This window comes from Morchella sextelata (assembly GCF_020137385.1).
Source record: "Morchella sextelata strain SCLS chromosome Unknown scls_14, whole genome shotgun sequence".
Lineage (NCBI taxonomy): Eukaryota > Fungi > Ascomycota > Pezizomycetes > Pezizales > Morchellaceae > Morchella > Morchella sextelata.
The window spans coordinates 1,208,181-1,228,007 of NW_025408629.1; the positions used below are offsets into that span (position 1 = coordinate 1,208,181).

General features: G+C 45.5%; 5 protein-coding genes across 5 annotated transcripts; 2 read left to right on the forward strand and 3 right to left on the reverse strand.

Moving 5' to 3' along the window:
• Window positions 1-1,189: 1,189 nt before the first annotated feature.
• Window positions 1,190-1,745, reverse strand: H6S33_003185 (uncharacterized protein; the record flags this gene model as incomplete). Its single annotated transcript, XM_044834548.1, has 2 exons — window positions 1,190-1,199; window positions 1,366-1,745. 2 exons carry the CDS (start codon window positions 1,743-1,745, stop codon window positions 1,190-1,192), a joined length of 390 nt encoding a protein of 129 aa, XP_044692392.1.
• A 4,798-nt stretch (window positions 1,746-6,543) lies between these two features.
• H6S33_003186 (uncharacterized protein) lies at window positions 6,544-10,112 on the forward strand (the record flags this gene model as incomplete). Its single annotated transcript, XM_044834549.1, has 11 exons — window positions 6,544-7,240; window positions 7,303-7,719; window positions 7,779-8,098; window positions 8,207-8,266; window positions 8,357-8,408; window positions 8,459-8,557; window positions 8,615-9,085; window positions 9,162-9,268; window positions 9,319-9,397; window positions 9,463-9,986; window positions 10,101-10,112. 11 exons carry the CDS (start codon window positions 6,544-6,546, stop codon window positions 10,110-10,112), a joined length of 2,838 nt encoding a protein of 945 aa, XP_044692393.1.
• A 658-nt stretch (window positions 10,113-10,770) lies between these two features.
• On the reverse strand, window positions 10,771-12,124 carry H6S33_003187 (uncharacterized protein; the record flags this gene model as incomplete). The annotated part of the gene is made up of 3 exons (XM_044834550.1): window positions 10,771-11,295; window positions 11,369-11,667; window positions 11,743-12,124. The coding sequence occupies 3 exons, from the start codon at window positions 12,122-12,124 to the stop codon at window positions 10,771-10,773; spliced, it is 1,206 nt and encodes a 401-aa protein (XP_044692394.1).
• Window positions 12,125-12,394: 270 nt separating this feature from the next.
• On the reverse strand, window positions 12,395-13,282 carry H6S33_003188 (uncharacterized protein; the record flags this gene model as incomplete). The annotated part of the gene is made up of 2 exons (XM_044834551.1): window positions 12,395-12,806; window positions 12,861-13,282. 2 exons carry the CDS (start codon window positions 13,280-13,282, stop codon window positions 12,395-12,397), a joined length of 834 nt encoding a protein of 277 aa, XP_044692395.1.
• A 3,490-nt stretch (window positions 13,283-16,772) lies between these two features.
• H6S33_003189 (uncharacterized protein) lies at window positions 16,773-17,357 on the forward strand (the record flags this gene model as incomplete). Its single annotated transcript, XM_044834552.1, has 1 exon — window positions 16,773-17,357. The coding sequence occupies one exon, from the start codon at window positions 16,773-16,775 to the stop codon at window positions 17,355-17,357; it is 585 nt and encodes a 194-aa protein (XP_044692396.1).
• Window positions 17,358-19,827: the final 2,470 nt, after the last annotated feature.

Consider the following 19,827-nt stretch of genomic DNA (forward strand, 5'->3'; position numbering starts at 1 on the left):
GTGCAAGGCCAACAGTTATATTAACAGGGGAGGCACGGAAAGAAGGGTGTTCTACTAACAATTTTCAACCCCTTGAAAAAAAAGTGTGATAGGATATGATTTGTACTCGTCTATTCATAGCGTTTCCGAACACAACCAATATTGCATGACATACAAAAAGGTGGATTTGGCGCTTTTTTATATGGTATGCAATAGCAGTCGTGTCCGGAAACGTCATGAATTTACGAGTAGATTTTCACTCCCTGATGCAGGAACGGAGGAGGGCCTTCGGTACGTAGGGCTGGTAGCAGAAGTAGCGTCGGCGCGTAGAGGTGGAAGTACTTGCTATCACAGCGGGTTCGTAGTGGTATCCGGTGTGAAAGGGTGACTGCTGCAGCGGCTATCAATCAGGTTCTGGAAGCAGATGTATGTCCTCCAACAGTGAGTGAATGACTGTACCGATATCCAACAAAATGTTGAAGCACAAGAAAAACAGAGGGGAAGATGAAAGATGTCAGGGGAATGAGATTAAACAACATCTCATAGTGATGGAGAATGATTTTATTAATACCCACCCCCCTCTGCACAATATCGACTGTCCCAGCTAGAACTTAAGGCCTAAAGTGTCCATGTACCCTACTAATTCGGGATACCCAAGCATGGAAACTATATCTTTTTCAATAGCTCTCAACCTCTAAGAAGTCGTCCAAGGTCTTCAGGTGAGACGGGGTTTTGGCGATATCAGTTAGGTTAAATTCAAGCATACATGGGCTGCATGCAATGTCCCCAGCAAGCCCTTCCATTTCTTCACTTTTGCTGCAACCCACTCGATCTCTATTGCGATGTCCTACTATTCAGGAACATATTGCGCTAGTGAGAACGCACACAGACATTGGTCTGTGAATGAGATTGGCGACGCGCTCTCCCCCAACCATAATGCGGCGCCAATCCGCCACCCATGCCATCCGAGACGTCCGTTACATCTTGGCATTGTGGTCGGCGCTTAACAGTAAACACAAACGGGAATCCCCTCCCCTCAAGTGCTACACGGTAGCTGGGTGCGCTCTCTTAGAATCTCAAAGCGAGTGCCCGGGAAGAAAGCGTCATCGATCCTCAGCTGCTAGAGGAAAAGACGCAAAATAAGAAGGCGAGAGGGAAGAGAACAAGGGGTAAGGACGGGTTCGCCGTGGCACTGCCCACTTTCAGAATTTCAATGTTCTCTATTTAGCGTTAAATATATTAGGCTCATGTGCATTTATCATTCAGGGTCGTACATATAGAGACTGCCAAGAAAGCAAATCAATAAGAGTTCGTGTGGATGTTGTACTGACGCGCAAGTCCCAAGACAAAATGTTGAGATCAGGGACTTGTGGAGAAGGAACATACTCTGTCGTAAGATTCACGCCAGGAAAGATGACCTGTTTCGAGTCATACATGAGAAGTAACGCGGCGGCGCAATCTCCATAGAGCCCCATGGGCCATCTCTTCGCCATCGCACAATTCGAAACCTGAGCGGAGAGTTCCTGAGTGCCAGTCCGTGGCACGGCTTTACCGAGAAGCAAGCAGCTTTTGACTGCAGATCTCTTGATTTCGCTACGGTGGTAGTCGAGATACCACGTGCAGTATGTAAAGTGAGCAGCAGCCGCAGCCAGATCTCGACCACAAACAAAGTCGTCCAATGTTTCCTTGCCTTCCCCCTTCCCTCCCACTTGGGATCTTGAAACAATACTCAGAAACCCACCAACGCCGCAAGGGGATTCAAACATGCTGGGCCCTGAAGTTAGGCAGATAGCGGGGTATGTATGCACTCTATGTCCTGGTGCCTACTTGTTTCTTCCTCGACCATAACCATGGATAACGGGTATGCACAATTGTTTTAATTCCTACCACAAGTTCCATCATCGGTGGAGGCAATACCATGGCACAGGATATGTCCACCCCTGGTGGTGGTGGTGATACATTCTCCAACATACTTGCCGCTTGAAACTACGCGATCCTCACGTGCATATTTCATAGGTGTATCGATCCCGAATGCGGCCCCAGCGCGCGCTTCCCTCCGAGCCGGCTACTGAGAGAAAGCCAGATCGGAAGAGGTTACCGCATTTGCAAAAGCTACGGTAACTAAGGTGAATCAATTCGCTTTATGACCGCATGTTAGTATGTGATGCACGACTAGTTTTTAGTTGAGATAGAGAACTCTACGTGATGCTGGATAGGCAGAGTGGAGTAATAAGACAGAGAAAAGATATCCCCTACATACGGTTAATTAGAGGAATTGTATGTGAAAATGTCTATATGTGAAATAGAAGAGGTTATCTGCCTATGTAGTTCTCAAAACTATTCGGAAGCATGTCGTTTCTACCAGGATCATCTGCACCGTTCTTAACATGACTCGATCCACAACCCAAAGTAGAAACATTTTCAAGTCACCCGTACTCCGCTCCAACCGAGCTGCATCTCCAGTCTGGATCTCGGAACCGATTCCCCAATAAAAGGTCTTCCGAAAAAAAAAGGCGTCCACCAACCGGGTTCCACCAGAAGAGGAAGCGCCCCAGAAGAGCCTACGGTAAGGTACTCCATTGATGATGTAGATATCTGTGTATCTACAACAGAGAAAAGCAAATGGAGTGCTCCTTAAGTCGGCCATCGATATCCAATGAAGTATTGAACGCCTTGTATCTTATGCGAGACTGATTGTCATGTGTAGAAAGTAGCTGCATATCACATACTCTAGAGCAGAGCAGATTCCACGCACAACGTAGGCGTAAGAAAATCCATCAAGGATTTTTTTTTGATTATTGACTGGATCGTAACTGGATAAAGTAATTATGATAAGGGAAATATTCGCCTTATTATTTCACAAAGAAGGTAAGGCCTAGAACAACATGTCAGAATCGGACGTCAAAGAGATTCTCATGATCAATAATCAAGCCACGAGTCATGGCGTTGCCGAAAAACAAGAATTGAGTAAGGGAATGTTCCTATTTTCATCGCCAATAGAGTATGTACCGATGGACCCTTCGGGCATCAAGCATTCACCCCCACTGAACTAAATAACTTCCCGTGTCCGTGTTCGTGTCCGTGCGTTAGCTGGGGTTGGCTGAGACATGACATTGGGACTAGAGTATTGGGTGCTAGTTGGAAAGATATCATTGTACTACCTGAGACTTATGGCGAATAGTAGACTTCACGAAAGCGCAGACGAATGCCAGCATATCCACTTCTCTAGGGCATGTGTATGCACTTTAATCTAGCTCTCTGCATCGGTAGATTTAGGTTCTAAGGCCGGGGCGTAATGTCTAGAGTAAATATTAGCAGTTTGAAATCAAAGCACCATTATGCTGCATAAAGACGTGTTCGATGCAAGAGTTGGAAGGCTAATGTGAATGATATTGAGCTGTGTTGGAAGGTCTATGTATCTATTATAATAATCTATTAGGAGATTAACTAAAAAGAGCTAGTCAGTTGCAATTGGAATGAATATGGTTTTGGATTTCAATTACCAGAACTGAATTGAAAGATTATCACCAAGAAACCAGCGTACCGTCATTAGATCTGTTGCTTCAATTCACGGAAATGTTCTCTTACATGGTGGCATTTCTCAAAACCGAGGTAGATACATAGAGTGATATATCATGATTGATGATTAATGAATGAAAGATAGGATTTCTTTGGAGACTATTCAATCTGCAGATTCTTTAAGATCTAAACTGCTCTCACTGATTTTGCGAGAGGTGATATTGCCCTAGGTAGATGATTTAATAATCAAGAACAATCAAGCTAAATCAAAGGCTGTAGTGTATCCGCTGCGGTGTGTAAATATATTTTTGGTTTGGGGGGAACTCTTTTCGTGATGGTAGTTGATAAGGGAAGCATCGTATAATCTCAGGAGAGAGTTGGAACACTTCGTCAAGGGTATGGTGGAGTGAAGGTAAAAAGTTTGTTCTAGCTCCGATCTCTTGGGACGAGAGCGAGTGATAGATAGTGACGTAATCCACTTGCGTGACAAGAGATACATAGGTGTAGGTACGGGTATCTAATATGTACTACGATAGAGCAGTTTCGCGCTCGGTTGAACCCTGACCCTGATATCTGCGTGGCAACCAATCCGCCCCACCAAATCGCCCGTGGTCAACCAACAGTGGCCAATGCCCAGTCAATCAAAACCAACAGCGGCCAATGCCCAGTCAAAACAAAATGTAGGAGTATTAAATTATATCTTAATAATTAAATTATATCTTAATAAATAAATGTGCTATCTACTATCTTCTATAGTGTACCTACTGGAATACACTTTAAGGGGTACTTTGATACATGTATCTTTGATGCGGTTCCCCGCTGACACGCCGGCCCATAACCCTAACCCTGACCTCTGTGTGGCAACCAATACGCCCCACCCAGGCCGGTCAACATCCGGATCAATATCCAGGCCGGTCAACACCCAGTCAACAGCCGGGCCTATTCAATTAAAATAGGTACTACCTCCCCCCATCCCACCATCTTTTAAAACAATTCTGATCAACGAAAAACAACAATGAATTCCATAACATGCCGTAAATACAAACGGAAGAAACCTCTTGAAGATTACGATCAGGATAATCAAGGAGAACCACGTAAATCATGTCGTACATGTTTGGTATGTAGTGTTGAATCTTTCCGGGTGACAGTTATATTTTGCTCTAACAAATTGTATAGCAACTAGAGAGAGAACGAAGAACAGCACGTAGAGCCACAAGATTAATGGAGGAAGAAAATAATATAGAGGTATTACGATTTTGGTTATTGAATATTTTTTCGGATGGTTTCTAACAGTAATCCAGCTCCGTCTGGTTTTACCAGTTGTAGCCCCCTCTCCAATGGCATTTCTATCTTCCCGAACAAAATGGTCACTATTAATACTTGGGCGTATGACAATTGTTTGCCAATCATGCAAAGCTTTGCATTGGCTAAATGAACATTCAAGCTGCACCGGGAGCTCAATTCAAACACCAATCTTTGAGAATTGTTGCAAGAAGGGAGACGTTGTACTTGAAATTCTTAAACCCCCTTCTGATTATCTGAAGTACCTGTTGGAATCTTTAGAAACTGTCCCAAGAAACTTCCGGAAACATATACGGGAATATAATTCAGCACTTACGTTTACCTCAGTCAAATACAATACGGATACAAGAGTTGGCGCAAATGGCGGTTGTATAAGTTGCTTCCAAATTCATGTTGAATTATATCATCTTCAGGGACCATTGATACCAGCAATCGGAGCAACTCCTTCCTTCGCCCAACTATATTTCTACGATCCAGAATATTCAGCACAAGTACAACATGCAACACATCCAACTTTAGATATTATGGTACTTCAACGTCTCACCATGGAGTTAAATTCAATAAATCCGTTTATTGAATTTTATAAAACAGCAAAAGAAAGATTGGATAATGCTTCAACACAAGATGGGAATGCACGCATTATACTTAATCCACGTCTTCAATTGATAGTTGAAACAGGAGCAGACAAACGACGAAACAACTTTCCTACAAGTAACGAGGTGGCGGTAATAATTCCTGATGAATATGAAGAAGCTGGATTCCGTGATATCGTATTGGCACATAGAAATCCATTGCCAAATCAAATGTTCAGTATCATCAATCCTAACCATGCTGCGTATATGCCATTGCATTACGTATTGCTTTTTCCAAATGGGGATACCGGTTGGCATTGGAGTTCACAACTTCGAGATCGATTGAATAATCGGAAAGTATTGCATTTAGGTCAACGTGAATTTTATCGGTATGTTTAATATATTATCATAGAAATCATTACTAACTTATTACAAAGCTATCATATTCATTCACATTCAACCGAGCCTTTAACACTATTTCAATCTCAAAACCTTTTTCAGCAATATTTGGTTGACGCATGGGCTGTATGTGATCAGAACAAACTAAATTGGATACGTTTGAATCAATCAAGACTACGATCCGATTTGTATAATGGCCTGGCCGATGCTATGCTTCAAGAAGACTTCAATCCAGAACAAACCGGACGGAGAATAATACTTCCTAGCAGCTATAGCGGTGGTGATCGTTATATGCAATAATTATACCAGGATTCAATGGCTATCGTAAGACACTTCGGAAGACCTTCACTTTTCATCACATTTACAGCGAATCCTAAATGGTCGGAAATCGTTGCAGAGTTACTTCCAGGTCAAACAGCTGTCGATCGTCCAGATCAAGCACTTCGACATATGTAAGACATTTAAACCACTACACTAGGTAGCAATAGCTATGCAATATAATTCTGGAAGTTTATATTAAAGCAAACTCCATTAAATTACACATACTTTCAGCTCACTGGCACTGGCATCGGTACTGTAAAAACCGGACTCACCACATCCAACCGCCCTTCCCAAAATTTGATCACATTCAAGCTCACACTTCGCCCTGGCGAGGTGGCCAACTGCTAGTGTGTATGTATGCCGCGTGGTAAGCGAGACTGAACGAAACGTATAAAATTGTATCGAAACGGATTCGATTCTGTCAGAGAGAATCTGCAGTCTTGACGGTAAAATGGCTACAACCACCAAGCATGATCTTCTCAACCTTCTACAAGAAATATTTAACGTCCCATGCATCTCGGTCTCTTCAGCCCCCCTTGCGGCCGCTCTATCTGCTTCCAGCGGTTCAAACGATAAAATAAACGAAGATCAAACTCCTGACCTCCTTCTCTCCGATGCCCGCACAGCTTCTATGCCACAACTTGTTGAATTCATTCTTCAAATTCTTCTAACACGGCCGCCATTCACACACAAATCACCGGAGCTCCTGATACAACAACGTTCCAAGTTCTTTCAAATTTGGAATAGAGATCATACGGATGGGTCAATCAGTGGTGAAAACGAAGACGAACAGAGACTTCCACCCCAAAAAAGCTTGCACATTCTCGCAGAAATTCGAATGAGCTTTCAAAGACTTACAGAAGGTGGCTTTCAATTCGTGTCAGAGCTCCTATTATCCTGCCTCCTCAGACTGTCTTTGGTAAACACAGCCGGACGAAGCTGGGTGATTGAACATGGGAAGGCCGTGAAGATTCTGCTAGACTTGCTTCATAGTGTACCTGACGCTGGCTGGTTAAGTATGGACACAAACTTTGAGTATACGGTAACGGTGTGGAAGTGCTTGAATCTCTTGACAACAGGCGCTCCCTGGTGGGAATCGAAGAGCAAAGTATATGCGAAAAACATACTCAGTCTTTCCAAGTGTTTCTGTGAGTTCCTTCTCGGGCTAGAACTGTATTCTTTAATGAGGTGAAAAGCTTAACGATATTAGTTACTCTCCCAACAGCATTTTCGCTTCTTCGAGCGGCAGTGCGTGTGGAGTTAAGGCCAGCTGATATTTTTTCAGCAATTGATCTCCTTTTAACACCCTTAGAACGGCTCCATGGATTTGCAACTTCTGAGAACATAAATGCATTTACACCCACACCATTCAACTTTCCTGTTTTTCCTTCTTTAATAAATCACGATTTCACGAGACCATATGAATTTGCAAACTTAAGGATATTATTCATATCCTGGATAAATTCAGATGCACCGCATCGTAACTTAGTACAATTCAGCAGTCCATGGAGTATTAGCATGGTTTTACAGCACCCGGAGGCGTTCAATCGATTGAAGTCACATCCGGAGAGTGCTGCCAGAATCGCATTGGCATATATCTTCAACGAAGTACAATTGGGAGGGAAAGGTAAATATGGTGCCAAGGGTCACAAATAGCTGTATGGAGAAGTTGACCAATGAATGCAGGTTTTAAACCAAGTACAGATATGAGGGCCGTCCAGCTTTTGAAGATATTTATAACCTATAAACGTAGAGCTCGACTCAATATCATCTCGACTCCTTTGAATCGGGTAGAGCTCAGTCCTGAGGCGTGCATAACGATGAATGCTGAATGGGTTCTTCCATGGTTGTGGCAAAGAAGAACTACTGATATAGATTTCGTGATGGCTATGACAAGTACGTGGATGATGGCAGAAGAAGAAGAAGAAGAAGAAAAGAAGCTAGATATGAAGCATCCTGTGCTTATGCTTCTCAAGAAAAATCCCATCGGTCTTGAGGTGCTCAGTGTAGGCGGCTCTTCTTTGTCTCCGGCGAAGTGACATTATCGATTTTTTTTTTGTTTAATTCATTAATTGCATGCAACCAGTGACATTATCGATAGCTAACGTGAGTAGTATTTATTCAAGTTTTTCTTTGTGTACGAGGATAGTTTCGATTCGACTGCTATAAGTAAAGTTCGTCGACTTCTGGAATTGACCCTACAGGTGGTCAGGTTAATTTTTACTTCACAACCGGAAGTAATAAGTCTGGGATTGTGCTCACAGATCATCCGATGTTTTACAGGCTCAGTGGAGCAGAATTGGATACCGATTTCTTGTGAGTACCAAGAATTCATGAATACTATATTTTTTTCTGAAGTCCGTTAGGCTGGGAATCGGTTTGCATGCTACTCGCAAAGATCCCTAAGCTTGTTCTAGAAGATGCATTTACAAATATTGCCAATGGGATGGGCAAGATAGATATGTGTAAGTTCCTCGAATTTTGAGAACACGCATCTAGAACTAATGAGAATATATGTACAGTTATACAAGTGTTCCTTCGAGATATTGAATCGATAATGAGTCTCTGCCAGAGTAATTTGGAGCTTGACTTTCCTGTCAGAAAACTCGCAAATCAGTTTGGGACTTTAACGGCCATGTTACAATTTATGATTCTCCTGGGAAGGGTTAACAACGAGATTCGTCATTCTTTAGCAGTAAAAACACACTTCGTCCTGTCGATGCTGAGCTACGTCAGTCACGATTATGTATCCGTATTATTAAAATCCTCTCACCCTGAGCTGATTTGGAGGCATGCAGCGTCTGTCGGTGCTGCATGTGAAATTCTCATCATAACTGGATTTGACATGGATGCGGATGTATCGCTGGCTGAAAGCATCAGAGATAGTATCAATATCTCCACCGGAGGAATGACCGAGCAGACGAAGAACCAAGAGATTTTGAAACTTATTTCAAAACTTGTACGACATGCTTATGATATGTCATATATAATATGTAAGTTCCCTTTATTAGAGCTTTGATTAGGTACATGCAAGGCCTTAAATCCTGCGAATTGCTAACCAAATCAAAGCACCGCTTTGCGAGCTGGCGGCGATGCTCAGTACGAGTTGGTGGATAAAAAGACCGTTCGTATATTTCGAGCTTTTCGGATATATCCGAAGGCTTTTATTGAAAAATGTTTGTAACCATCCTTGTTGAAACGGACTTACTGAGAACCTGTGATTTAGGGAACCCATCAATGGTGTTATCTAGCGCCCGTATTGGTTCATGCAATTGAAGCACTTCTGAAGGTCAATGCCTCGATACGTAAGCTTACCGCAGATAAGTTCTAGTCCATCAGATAACATATTAACGATGACCTGTATACGTAGGTCAAATATTGGTCGAAAATCGGTGGAATCTAGAGCTCGCAGTAGCCATGATCACTCGCATCAAGGATGGTAACGTGTGCTGTGAGGAATGCGATGTGAATTTCGAGGCGCCAATCTTAAAGCTGGTGATGTTATTGGTTGAGAGACGCCCGAGATGGTATAGAGACCTACTCGTGGAAAGAGCATTGGGACAGTACTCTATACTTACCATTGATATCATTGTTGTGATTTTTGAAAAGCAGCTGGAACAAACTAATCCATCAACGCAGATTGGGGAGGACCAAATAGCATTGGGGGGAATGGTGTTGAGAATTGCCAATGTATTCCCGGAATGGGAAACGAAGGCAGAATTGACGGCTATGAAAAGAGGGTTGGAAAAAGCCATTATCTCATTTGACGAGAGGAAAAGGTGTCCTCCTAAAAAGGGCGTTTGCGAGTTTTTTCGACCGGTGGAGGAGGGGTCTCTTTGCTTGGTCCCGAACTATGAAATTGGTGAGAAGTTGACGCCCGAAATTGTAGATCAAGTACGATCATGCATAATTCAGCAAGGAGCCGGGGGGGTCCGATCGTATGGAAACTGACGGGTACGGGTACTAACCTGCGGCCTGACATACTCAAACTAATTGTGTCATCATTAGCATTACTTGTAAATTGCAAATGAAATAGCTGGTTTCATCAGCAGTTAAAACGCTGGATGCTTGAGCTTTTGTGTAGTGCTTTATGGAATTACTACCTAGTATGTAGAATATGCAACTCTTGAGGTATCGGAAATCTGGCGCGGCGGAATTGGAAGCTTTATGTGTGGAGGTTTATAGCTTAATAAACCCACCAGCTTACCACTCACTGTGTAACCACCAAAACACAGAAAACGTCAAAGATCTCAAGTAAAGTCTGGAAATTGAAAATTATACATATGCAATTATCCACTTACAAGAAAAGAACAAAAAAGTAACGACACCGACGAGATTCGAACTCGCGCGCCCGAAGGCATCCGCTTACACTTTCCGAGGAATAGCAGGCGAACGTGTTAACCACTCCACCACAGTGTCAGATGTTGTGTTGTGCCAACAAAGAATATATAATGCGTAGTAGGTGAGTCAAACAACCAACTCGAGAAATAGTAATAGAGGTTGGACTGAGTGCGCCAACATATGGCTTTCTAACCTAGTCCGCCACCAGATATTGGAAATTACGAAGGGGTAATAATATGCTCTGAGTTCCAAATATGTGCAGACAGTGATTGGGCTTGGCAATAGTTCAGGATTTGATCCTCCAAACCTTCGTTGCGAGCTCTTACACTGGTCTCTTTTAAAAGGAAAAATCATCACCCGTATTATTGTCCTTGTTTAATGCCGTCGTAGCATCAATTTCAACGTCGTCCTCAGGCTTGGAACCAGTGCCCGCCTGGCCAAGCTGCTCCACAACATGCACATTCACATCCACAATGACCGCTTTGTTTCTCGCACTGTGTGCTGTACCCTTCTTCCAGGGCCTTGTAACCATTGCCGCATTCACAAGACATGTTTCGTTTCTTCCATTCAGTGTGCCATCGTTGTCCAATGCGTTGCGACGCTTCTCGGTCAGATCTACTACAAACTGCTTTGCGCTGTCGGGGGCGGGGTCTTCAACAACTGTTACGGACTTTTCTTTGTATTTCACGAACTTGGAATTGAGGTCCCAGCGGACGCGCTCGACGCCGCGCGATTGGTGGATGTGCCCGAAGACGTGGAGGAGTGGGCGGACGGTCCAGACGGCTTGTCGGAGGTGCTCGCAGCCGCTGCTGCTCATGGGGCCGTCGAGGTGGAATTTGGGAGGGCCGTGGGTAATCATAATCTGCCCGTATTAAGTGATTGGTATATCTGTGTTCTAAGTAGAGAGGGAGGGGTGGCATCTTTGAAGGTCTTACATCGGTGTCGAGTGGGATGCCTTTCCACATGCTCGACTGGAGACTTGGTGCTTCGCTGTACCCAAATCCCCAAAGACCGCACTTGGGAGCCCAGGGTGAGCCGAATACATTGAACGTTCGTCCATCCTTTAAAGTAATAGTTTTGAATTCGTGGTTAAGATAAACGATGCCTTTCGCGACAGCTTCTGGCGAGGTGAAGAGAGCTAGATTATCGGCGTGAGACTGGGGCGCCTGATTGTGAAAATTGCCCCCAAACTCCTTGAGAAATTCCGGATCTAGTGTTACCCCGTCGTGGTTTCCTGATAAATACTGTAGTCAGAATGAGCTCCCAAAGCTATTGTTTGTTGCACCGTATCCAAGCTCGCCAAACATACCGGCGATGACTAGCTTCACCTCGTGCGGACAATCACCAATCCAATCCACGACCCTCTTGAGCTCAGAATAGGACCCCTGGTTCGTCATATCCCCGGCATGAATCAGCACGTCTCCTGGCGGAACCTTGAAGACGCCATCCTTGGGCGAGGAGTTGTGCGTGTCAGATACGCACACAACGCGAAGCTTCTTTCGGGGAGCAGGACCCGATATGAGGAACGCTTCCGCGCCAGACATGCCTGGAGGTTTGGGAATGTATATATCTGGGCGTTTAGGGGTCGGTTTGGAGGTGAGCTTCTTGAACGGATTGCACATCGTCACTGGTGGGGCTCGGATGTGGGGTGTCTTGGCGAGCGGAGCCTCATGATGGTGATTGGTGATCATGATGGCATTGGATTCCTTATCAAAGATAGACCATGTATCCTCTGCATCGTTTCCTCAATTAGTGTTCCCTATGATGTCTCGCTGGAGATTAACCTTGGAGCTACATATGGAACTACTACTGCAACCTCCAATTGCAATTGCACCATGACATTCTAATCCTGCTGAAGGAACGATTGGCTGCAACTTCAACGACTTGAATCTTGAGCTCTGGAATCTCGCATTTTGATTTTACGTGATTTTCCTAAAATACATATATTCTTCGTCCACAACCTATTTCTGCACAATCCACTTCTGCGCCTCCTTCGCCAGCTCCTCCGCCTTCTTGGGATCCTTCAACGTCTCTAAAAGGGTGCTCGGCTCAGGCACATCCGCTCCCCTCTTGAGGGCCGGCCTCTCCTGGAGCTTCGCATGCCACTTCTTGAGGTTCGGGAACTTTGACAGCTCGACGCCGGACCACGGCGCAATGTTGATCCAGCCCCACGTGGAGATGTCGGCAATCGTCAGGCGGTCGCCCACAAGGAAGCCGTGAGGGTTGGAGGCGAGACGGGTGTCGAGGACGCTGTAGAGGCGCTCGGCCTCGGCGATGTAGCGGTTGATGGCGTAGGGGATCTTTTCGGGGGCGTAGCGGAAGAAGTGGTTGGCTTGGCCTTGCATGGGGCCGACACCGGCGTTCTGGAAGAACCTATGGATTGTTAGTTTTTTGCTTGTTACTATTGTGAATTGTGCGAGGACTTACAGCCATTCCTGGGTCTCCCAGTACTCGCGGGTGCCCTTGGGATATGAGATCTTGTGGTCCTTGTCGTACGTCTCTACGAGGTACTGCAAAATGGCTCCGGACTCGAAGATGTGGATGGGCTTTCCGTCGGGGCCGGACTTATCGGTGATGGCGGGGATGCGGCCGTTGGGGTTAATCTCGAGGAACCAGGGCTCCTTCTGCTCGTTCTTGGCCATGCTGATCTTCTTGACTTCGTACGGGAGGCCCAGCTCCTCGAGAGCAATCGAGACCTTGATGCCGTTGGGCGTCTGGGCCGTGTACAATGTAATCGAAGGTTCTGAAGAGGAAGACATGGCGCGGAATATCGAGGTGTTAGTGCTGGCGGGGGATTTGTTGGAAATGTGTTTGGTGATGCTGAGGAGTCTGGTGATGCTGCGGTTCATAGTTCGAGATGGGCCGCGAGGGGGCGAGTGTTATATATGCATTTGTGGAAGGGGGGGGGGGGGGGGATTTCGAAGTTGGGGTGTGTGGTCCCCGTTGTTTGCCCATGACGACATTGCTTGGATGATTGACAATGTGGTTTAGGGCGACAAATTGGCCCCGCCGTATGGGGCGGGCCGAGGGATTCGATAGCTTTCTGTAGAGTAGCTAGCTTGGGTGGTGTTTTGGGTGAGGCCTACCGCCCGCAGATACTTGCAGGGGGGTCGTCGTCTTGGTGGATTTGAAATCAAGGGAATTACCAATTGTTCACACCCTTCCCCTTCGGAGAGATTGCGGAGAGATGTTAAGCCTTTCCGGCAGGAAAATAATCTAAATATGGGGAGGATTAGAAGGAGAATATTGTAATAGAGGATTTGTTAGTTAGCTCGAGGAATGGAAATAATTGTTCAGTGATCTTTTGTACAGCGACAGGTAATAAGTGATCGGACGCCTGCATGGAGCGTGCTGAGCAATGTGAGACATCAGCGTTGCTCCCCCTCGAAGACCCTCGCGAATGTCACGAAATGGCAACGAAATACATCGATTAATATATCAAAATGACCATAGAGGTATCTAGTATGATATGATGGACATAGGAAATTAATTTAATAATGGGTTGAGGCCCCCTTTCTCTTAATACATTCCATAACTCTCCTAGGCATGCTCTCTATGAACCTCCTAAAATCATCCGGGGTAAACCTGTCCCATTCTCCTTGTAGAACCTTGATCAGTTGATACTTCTTGGTGATTGGGGGGTTTCTCTGGTTGATTCTGTATTTCATTTTTCGCCAGAGGTTTTCAATTGGATTCAAGTCTGGCGATTGGGCAGGCCAAGGAATTCTTTGGATCCTAAGGAGGTTCTTAGCTTCCTAGGCTACTACAGATCTGTGAATAGGAGCTCCGTCCTCCATGACCATTGCTTCTCCATCTTGTCTTCTGGTCTGGGTATAGAAGGAGTAGAGTGCCGGAATTATGACTAGCTTGATATAATCAGGTTCTTTGAGTGATCTAGAAGGTAAAATAACCATTGGCCCTTTGGTTCCCAACTTGATCGCCTCCCAAATCATAACTGACGTCCTGCCACTCTTAAATGAAGATAGAAGGCAGTCAGGTAAATCTTCTTCCCCTTTTGCCTGAGAAACCCAGCAGGTGCCTGCATGAAATCCGACCTCAAATCTCGACTCGTCTGTCCAGATAATTTCACCTCAATCCTCCAATCCTCCAATAACCAATGTCTTCGCTCTTTACACCAACTCAATCTCCTGTCCATGTGAACCTTTTTAAAAAAAGGCTTTCTCCTTGCCCTCAGTCTACGGATGCCTACCCATGCCAAATAGGATCTAGCGGTATTGATTGTAATGGATTTCGGTAGGATTTTAATAAGCTGGTTAAGGGCGGTTCGACGGCATCGACGTACAATCCAGATAAGAAAACGTCTCTCCCTGTAGCTAAGCTTCAATGGGCGACCACTCCTAGCTGCATTTTGGGTGTAGGGAGTTTTCGTACCGGCTTCTCGGTGCTGTTTGTCGCATTTGACAATTGAAAAACAGGTACTCTTTGGTATACCTATTCTCTCTACTATTTTATTGAATGGGTACCCTACTCGTGGAGGGTAATTACTATAGAGCGCTGGGCCTCAGAGGTTTGAGACCTCTTTAGCTTCGAATCTGACTTGATTACCGTTATTTTGTCTGTCTTGAGGATAGGTTTGGTTGACTCTTTAAGTTACTTCTACGGCATTTGACAATAGGGGGATCGACATCGTCAAGTGTCTCACATTTCTAAGCAAGGCATATCCGATCACTTTTTGTATGTCGCTGTACTGTGGAGTCACGTGCACACGGAGTTTGAGTTGGTGTCGTGAAGTGATGACTCAGCATGAGAGCGAGTGGTGTGACCTGGGTTAGGGTTGCGATTGTGACCTGCTTCTGGGGGATAGATCTATTCTAGCTTTCTTTTCGTGGTGGGAAGAGAAAGTCCCCCGGGGGGGGGTGTTTAGAAGTCGTATCATGTAATCTTGGAAGGAACGGACTCTGTGTTTGCGTGCAGGAAGTGAAAATTGGTGACCGGTGAGGAGAATCGGCGACGGGGTCGATGTGTAGACCGTACTGGGATGACACGGTACTCCGGGACTGCTATGACGGTGTTTGGTGAGGTAGAGAGCTTTCTGAGCAGATGATGCGGCTCTACCATATGTAGGAGAAGAATGTCATGTTAGATTGGTTGACTCGGTCTCTCTTGACGCTGGGGGAAGGTGGGATCTGGCGAAGGAGGCGTAGTGTCGGTGTGTAGAGTTAGAGGCCAGTACAGTAGTAGCGCTACAATGGGAGTTGTGTGTTCTGGCTTGATATCTGTTGCTTGGGAGTTCCGGGGAACTTTGGCGGAGTCGGAGTTGGCTGGTGGTCATGGAATATCACTCGAATACGCCAAAAAAAACTTGTGGTGGCCTCTGAAATTTTCCGCGTAACGCAGGTCATTGTGTGATGGTCCGTAGAGCCTCTCAAGAGGAGTAGGGATGAGTTTTGGGTGGAAGTCACCTACAAAGTTCGCTGAAGCGAATTAGGAGCCTCCCGGGATAACTTCGAGACAAGAGTGCTACAAGTATTTTGGATAAGCAGATCAGACAGGCCTACAGAGCACAATAAACTACATCTAGACGTAGAGAATCGAAAAAAGGTCGAACCGCACGAACCTGAGGACACGGTAAAGGTTTCTTGTCACGGGCTTTCTCGGGTCTCCTGCTGACTGATATTGAAAGTGTTGGTTTTTCACACTGACCTTTGCTACATGTCTTCTGTGCCAGTAGCAAACAGCTCGCATGGTCTCCACGCCACACGTATTCTCTGGCTTTGTTATAAAAAGAGTCTGTTCCTTCTCGATCTTTCCTTTAATCATCGATCAATCTACAATTCGTTTTCCACTTCGTATAGCTGGACAACAACATTCGACGGAAACCTCCAGTCAGCTCTAAAACTGAATGGATCGAAGAAGATCAGGCCAGGCTTGTGTCGCCGAAAGCAGAATATTCGTCTAGATGGACACGTGGGGTTGACGTTGGCGTTTAAGAATCTGAGATGTGTACGTGTCAGTAACCCTAACCCATATACAACTATGACCGGAAAACATAAGAAAAACTCCGGCAGCAAAAACTGCAGCAAGTTAGGCCGGGGTGGTTGTGACCACCCCGTACGTTAACCGCCCGCCCTGGGATTCGAACCCAGGCCGCTAGCACAGTGACGATAATTAGAGATTACAGAGTACTTCTCCAATTAAGCCGTTTTAAACACCTGCCCTACTGTGTCGGAACTCAATGGTAGACCCAACCTACAACCTCGGCACCCTTATCTAATCTCGATCTACGATAAGGTATTCCTTAGATACATCATGTAGTTCGAAAAGCAACGAAAACAAACTTTAGCCAAACAACCATATTAATTCCCGCACCCACCAAACATGTCGCCAATAAGGGCGCCCACCAACAGGAGCTGCTCCTGTGCCCCGCCTGACGGTCATCTGAGCGTCTACACGCCGCGATACCGCGGCCTGGGCACGGCCGAATCACCATTCATACAAATCCCCCACCCCATCCAGACCTGGTTCCGGTTCAAAATCATCCTCCCGGCCCATCGCGGAGGCGACAAGGCATTCACGGCGGAGTGGACATTCACCACCATCCATCTGCTGGAAATGCTCGACTGCCTCGAGATCGACCGGTCGGTCGTCAGGGACCCGACCGTCTTCGTCTGCTTCCATGGGTTAGTCTCGGGCGACGAATACCCGCACAGATACGTGCCGGAGTATAAGGGGCTTGTCAATCTGAATGATGAAGCGGCCTGGCAGAGGGTGCTGGTGGGATGCAGGGAGAGGCTGGGCTATATCTCGCTGTTTTTTTCGGCCATAATGCATCATGAGGATGTGGCGTCCTTCGAGGATCAACGGCTCAGGGAGGTTATTGTCCATCACGTGGTGAGAGGTAAAAGATTCTTTTTGGTCCTTGCAAAGAGTAGAAGGGCACGCACGAGCTGTGGAAAATGTTGATAGACATTTTTTGTTTGGATATTCTTGGAGTTTGAAATAGAGGGCTAATGAGATTGTTTGTACGAAGCAGAGAGGCAACTAACAGCAGAGGCGCAGTGGAAAGGAAGCAGTTGGGGCTCAGTTCCAGACGCGCCAACGTATCTTCGGTAAGAAACTACCGTCCCTGTTCGAGCGTTCGCTGTGTTACATTTAAACGAAGAAATAAAATCGAGTGATATTCTGTGACTAACGCGTTGGTTGTTGGATAGGTGATACGGCAACATCATGAAAAGCTGGAAAAGAGATAATAAGTACCTTTCTGAAGCCTTAGATAGAAGAAAGTAGAATCAAACTTTTAAACTGGGAAAAATGTGCTGCAGTAGTGGCATCTAGGTTGGGCTCTTCGTCTGAGGAAGGCGAACCAACATCACTCAAAAATCAGGGGGGCAGGTTATCAAGGCTCCCCAAAGGATAGGGTTATAGAGAAGTTTATAGGATATACTTGATAGGATTCTTGGGACGATCACGGGTATGATTGGCTTAAGATGTAGCGACCCAAGGGAACAGGGATGCAATATTACCCCGCGGGGGTCGATTAGAGTAAGGTAGGTAGAACTTTGGATCCTGATGTAATTAAGTAATTTTGCCGCCGTTGGTGCCGGCCCGGGGGGGAAGGGGGGTGGGACTATACTACCATAAACATATTCAAGAAGATGACAGCATTATGTTTCTATTGGAGCGGTAGTTAAATACGGTCAAATAGATTGGTCCCTGATCATACTACTCCGCGTTGTGCTTTCTTGACCGATTTTAGGAGCGGGTGGGCAGCGTGGCATTTGGGCCGTGAGTCAGAATCACCAAATGAAAGAAAACAGTTTGAAATCATGAGAGCGAATTTGGTTTGAGGACATGTTGATATTTTTTTTAAAAAAAGATTAAATAGCGAATTCGAACTAAATTATCTAAAGGAGAAAGAAAGAGAAAAGAAAATAAACGACAAAACAAAGCAAGGACCTACAAATCACAAGCGAGAGGGAAGGAGTAAGAGAGAGAGAAAAACAGGAGAACCAATTAGTGATATGTATAAGAAAATTCATTACAAAAAAAAAAAAAAAAAGAACGAAACTTATCCGTCAATAACCCTAACCCAATTTTAGGATTTCGGCAGAACCAGAGTGAAACTGCTCCGGAAAGGAACTCATGTCTAATGAGATACCCAAGGGTGAATACTGCACGTTTTCAGGCTATTGGTGTTCGAGATCTCTCTATCGGAGCTTTTGCAGATTTTGCTTTGATATAGGAATGTATGTAGGAGTGATGATGGTTGTATTAAGTGGGTGCCACAGCGTGGTTTTATAGGCTCCAAGAAACTAACACATATGCTTGCCCGAGTCCAACCACGTAACCGCTGCAACGTGTGAAAACACCTATTCGAATAACCTGCACCACAAGGTGCAAAAAGACGGATGAAGAGGGGAGTGAGGGAACTTGGGCTTATATTCTGAATATCGACCACTTGAGCGCCCCAGAATCACTCTGTTTGCCTATCAGCGATCCCTCTAGCTCGTTCACACCAGTTATATCGTAGAGATAACCGTATAAGAAATTCACACAATAGAGTAATCTAGTATGCAGTTTGAGTCGGTTTTATTCTGGACAGTTGTGGTGGCCCGGCTCTCGGTATGGACAAGACTTCACACTTACCGCTACTTTTCCAAGACATGGCCTTGTGTTTGGGTTCTTGAAGCACGATAAATGAGGTATAGGACGCTCTGACATGTTCTGTCACTCGTGGCTGGTGATTGTGGCTGATTTGCATGAGATATCACTCTTCGAGTGATATCTCATGCAACTCTGCACGATGAGTTTTACCTACACAGGGAAGAATATGATTAATTAAGTGAGGAAAAAGGTCGCAGTCGCGAGGTTGGTTGGCCTTGCTAGTACTTGTGTATCTAGTTTAAAAAAGAAACAAAGATGCGTCAGCAAAAACTGCAGCAAGTTAGGTCGGGACAGTTGTGACCATCCCGTGTTTTAACCGCCCGCCCCGGGAATCGAATCAGGGCCGCTCGCACAGTGACGGTAATCTGAGATTACTAACTGAGTACGTGCATGTAGTTACTTCTCTAATTAAGCCGTTTTAAACACCTGCTGTACCATGTCGGAACTCTGTGATAAACACCACCTACACGCGCGGCACCCCTATCTAATCTCAATCTACGATATGTTCCTTAGATACGATCTCTGACCTTTCCACCTTCATCACTCCACTCCGGCAGAGTCTTCTACCCAAGTCTTGCTCCTTGCAATGGAGTAATTACATATACCGATGACATCTTTCGATCCAGCTCAACGAAAAAACGAAGACCGCTGCGGCGAGCAGATGACGCTGACCTGAGGAGGCCCCCTCCTGAGCTTTGAGACAAGTGGTTCTTCCAGGAATCTCAATCTAAACCGGCTCGTTTTCGTCGTATCTTCATCAGCGTCCTCC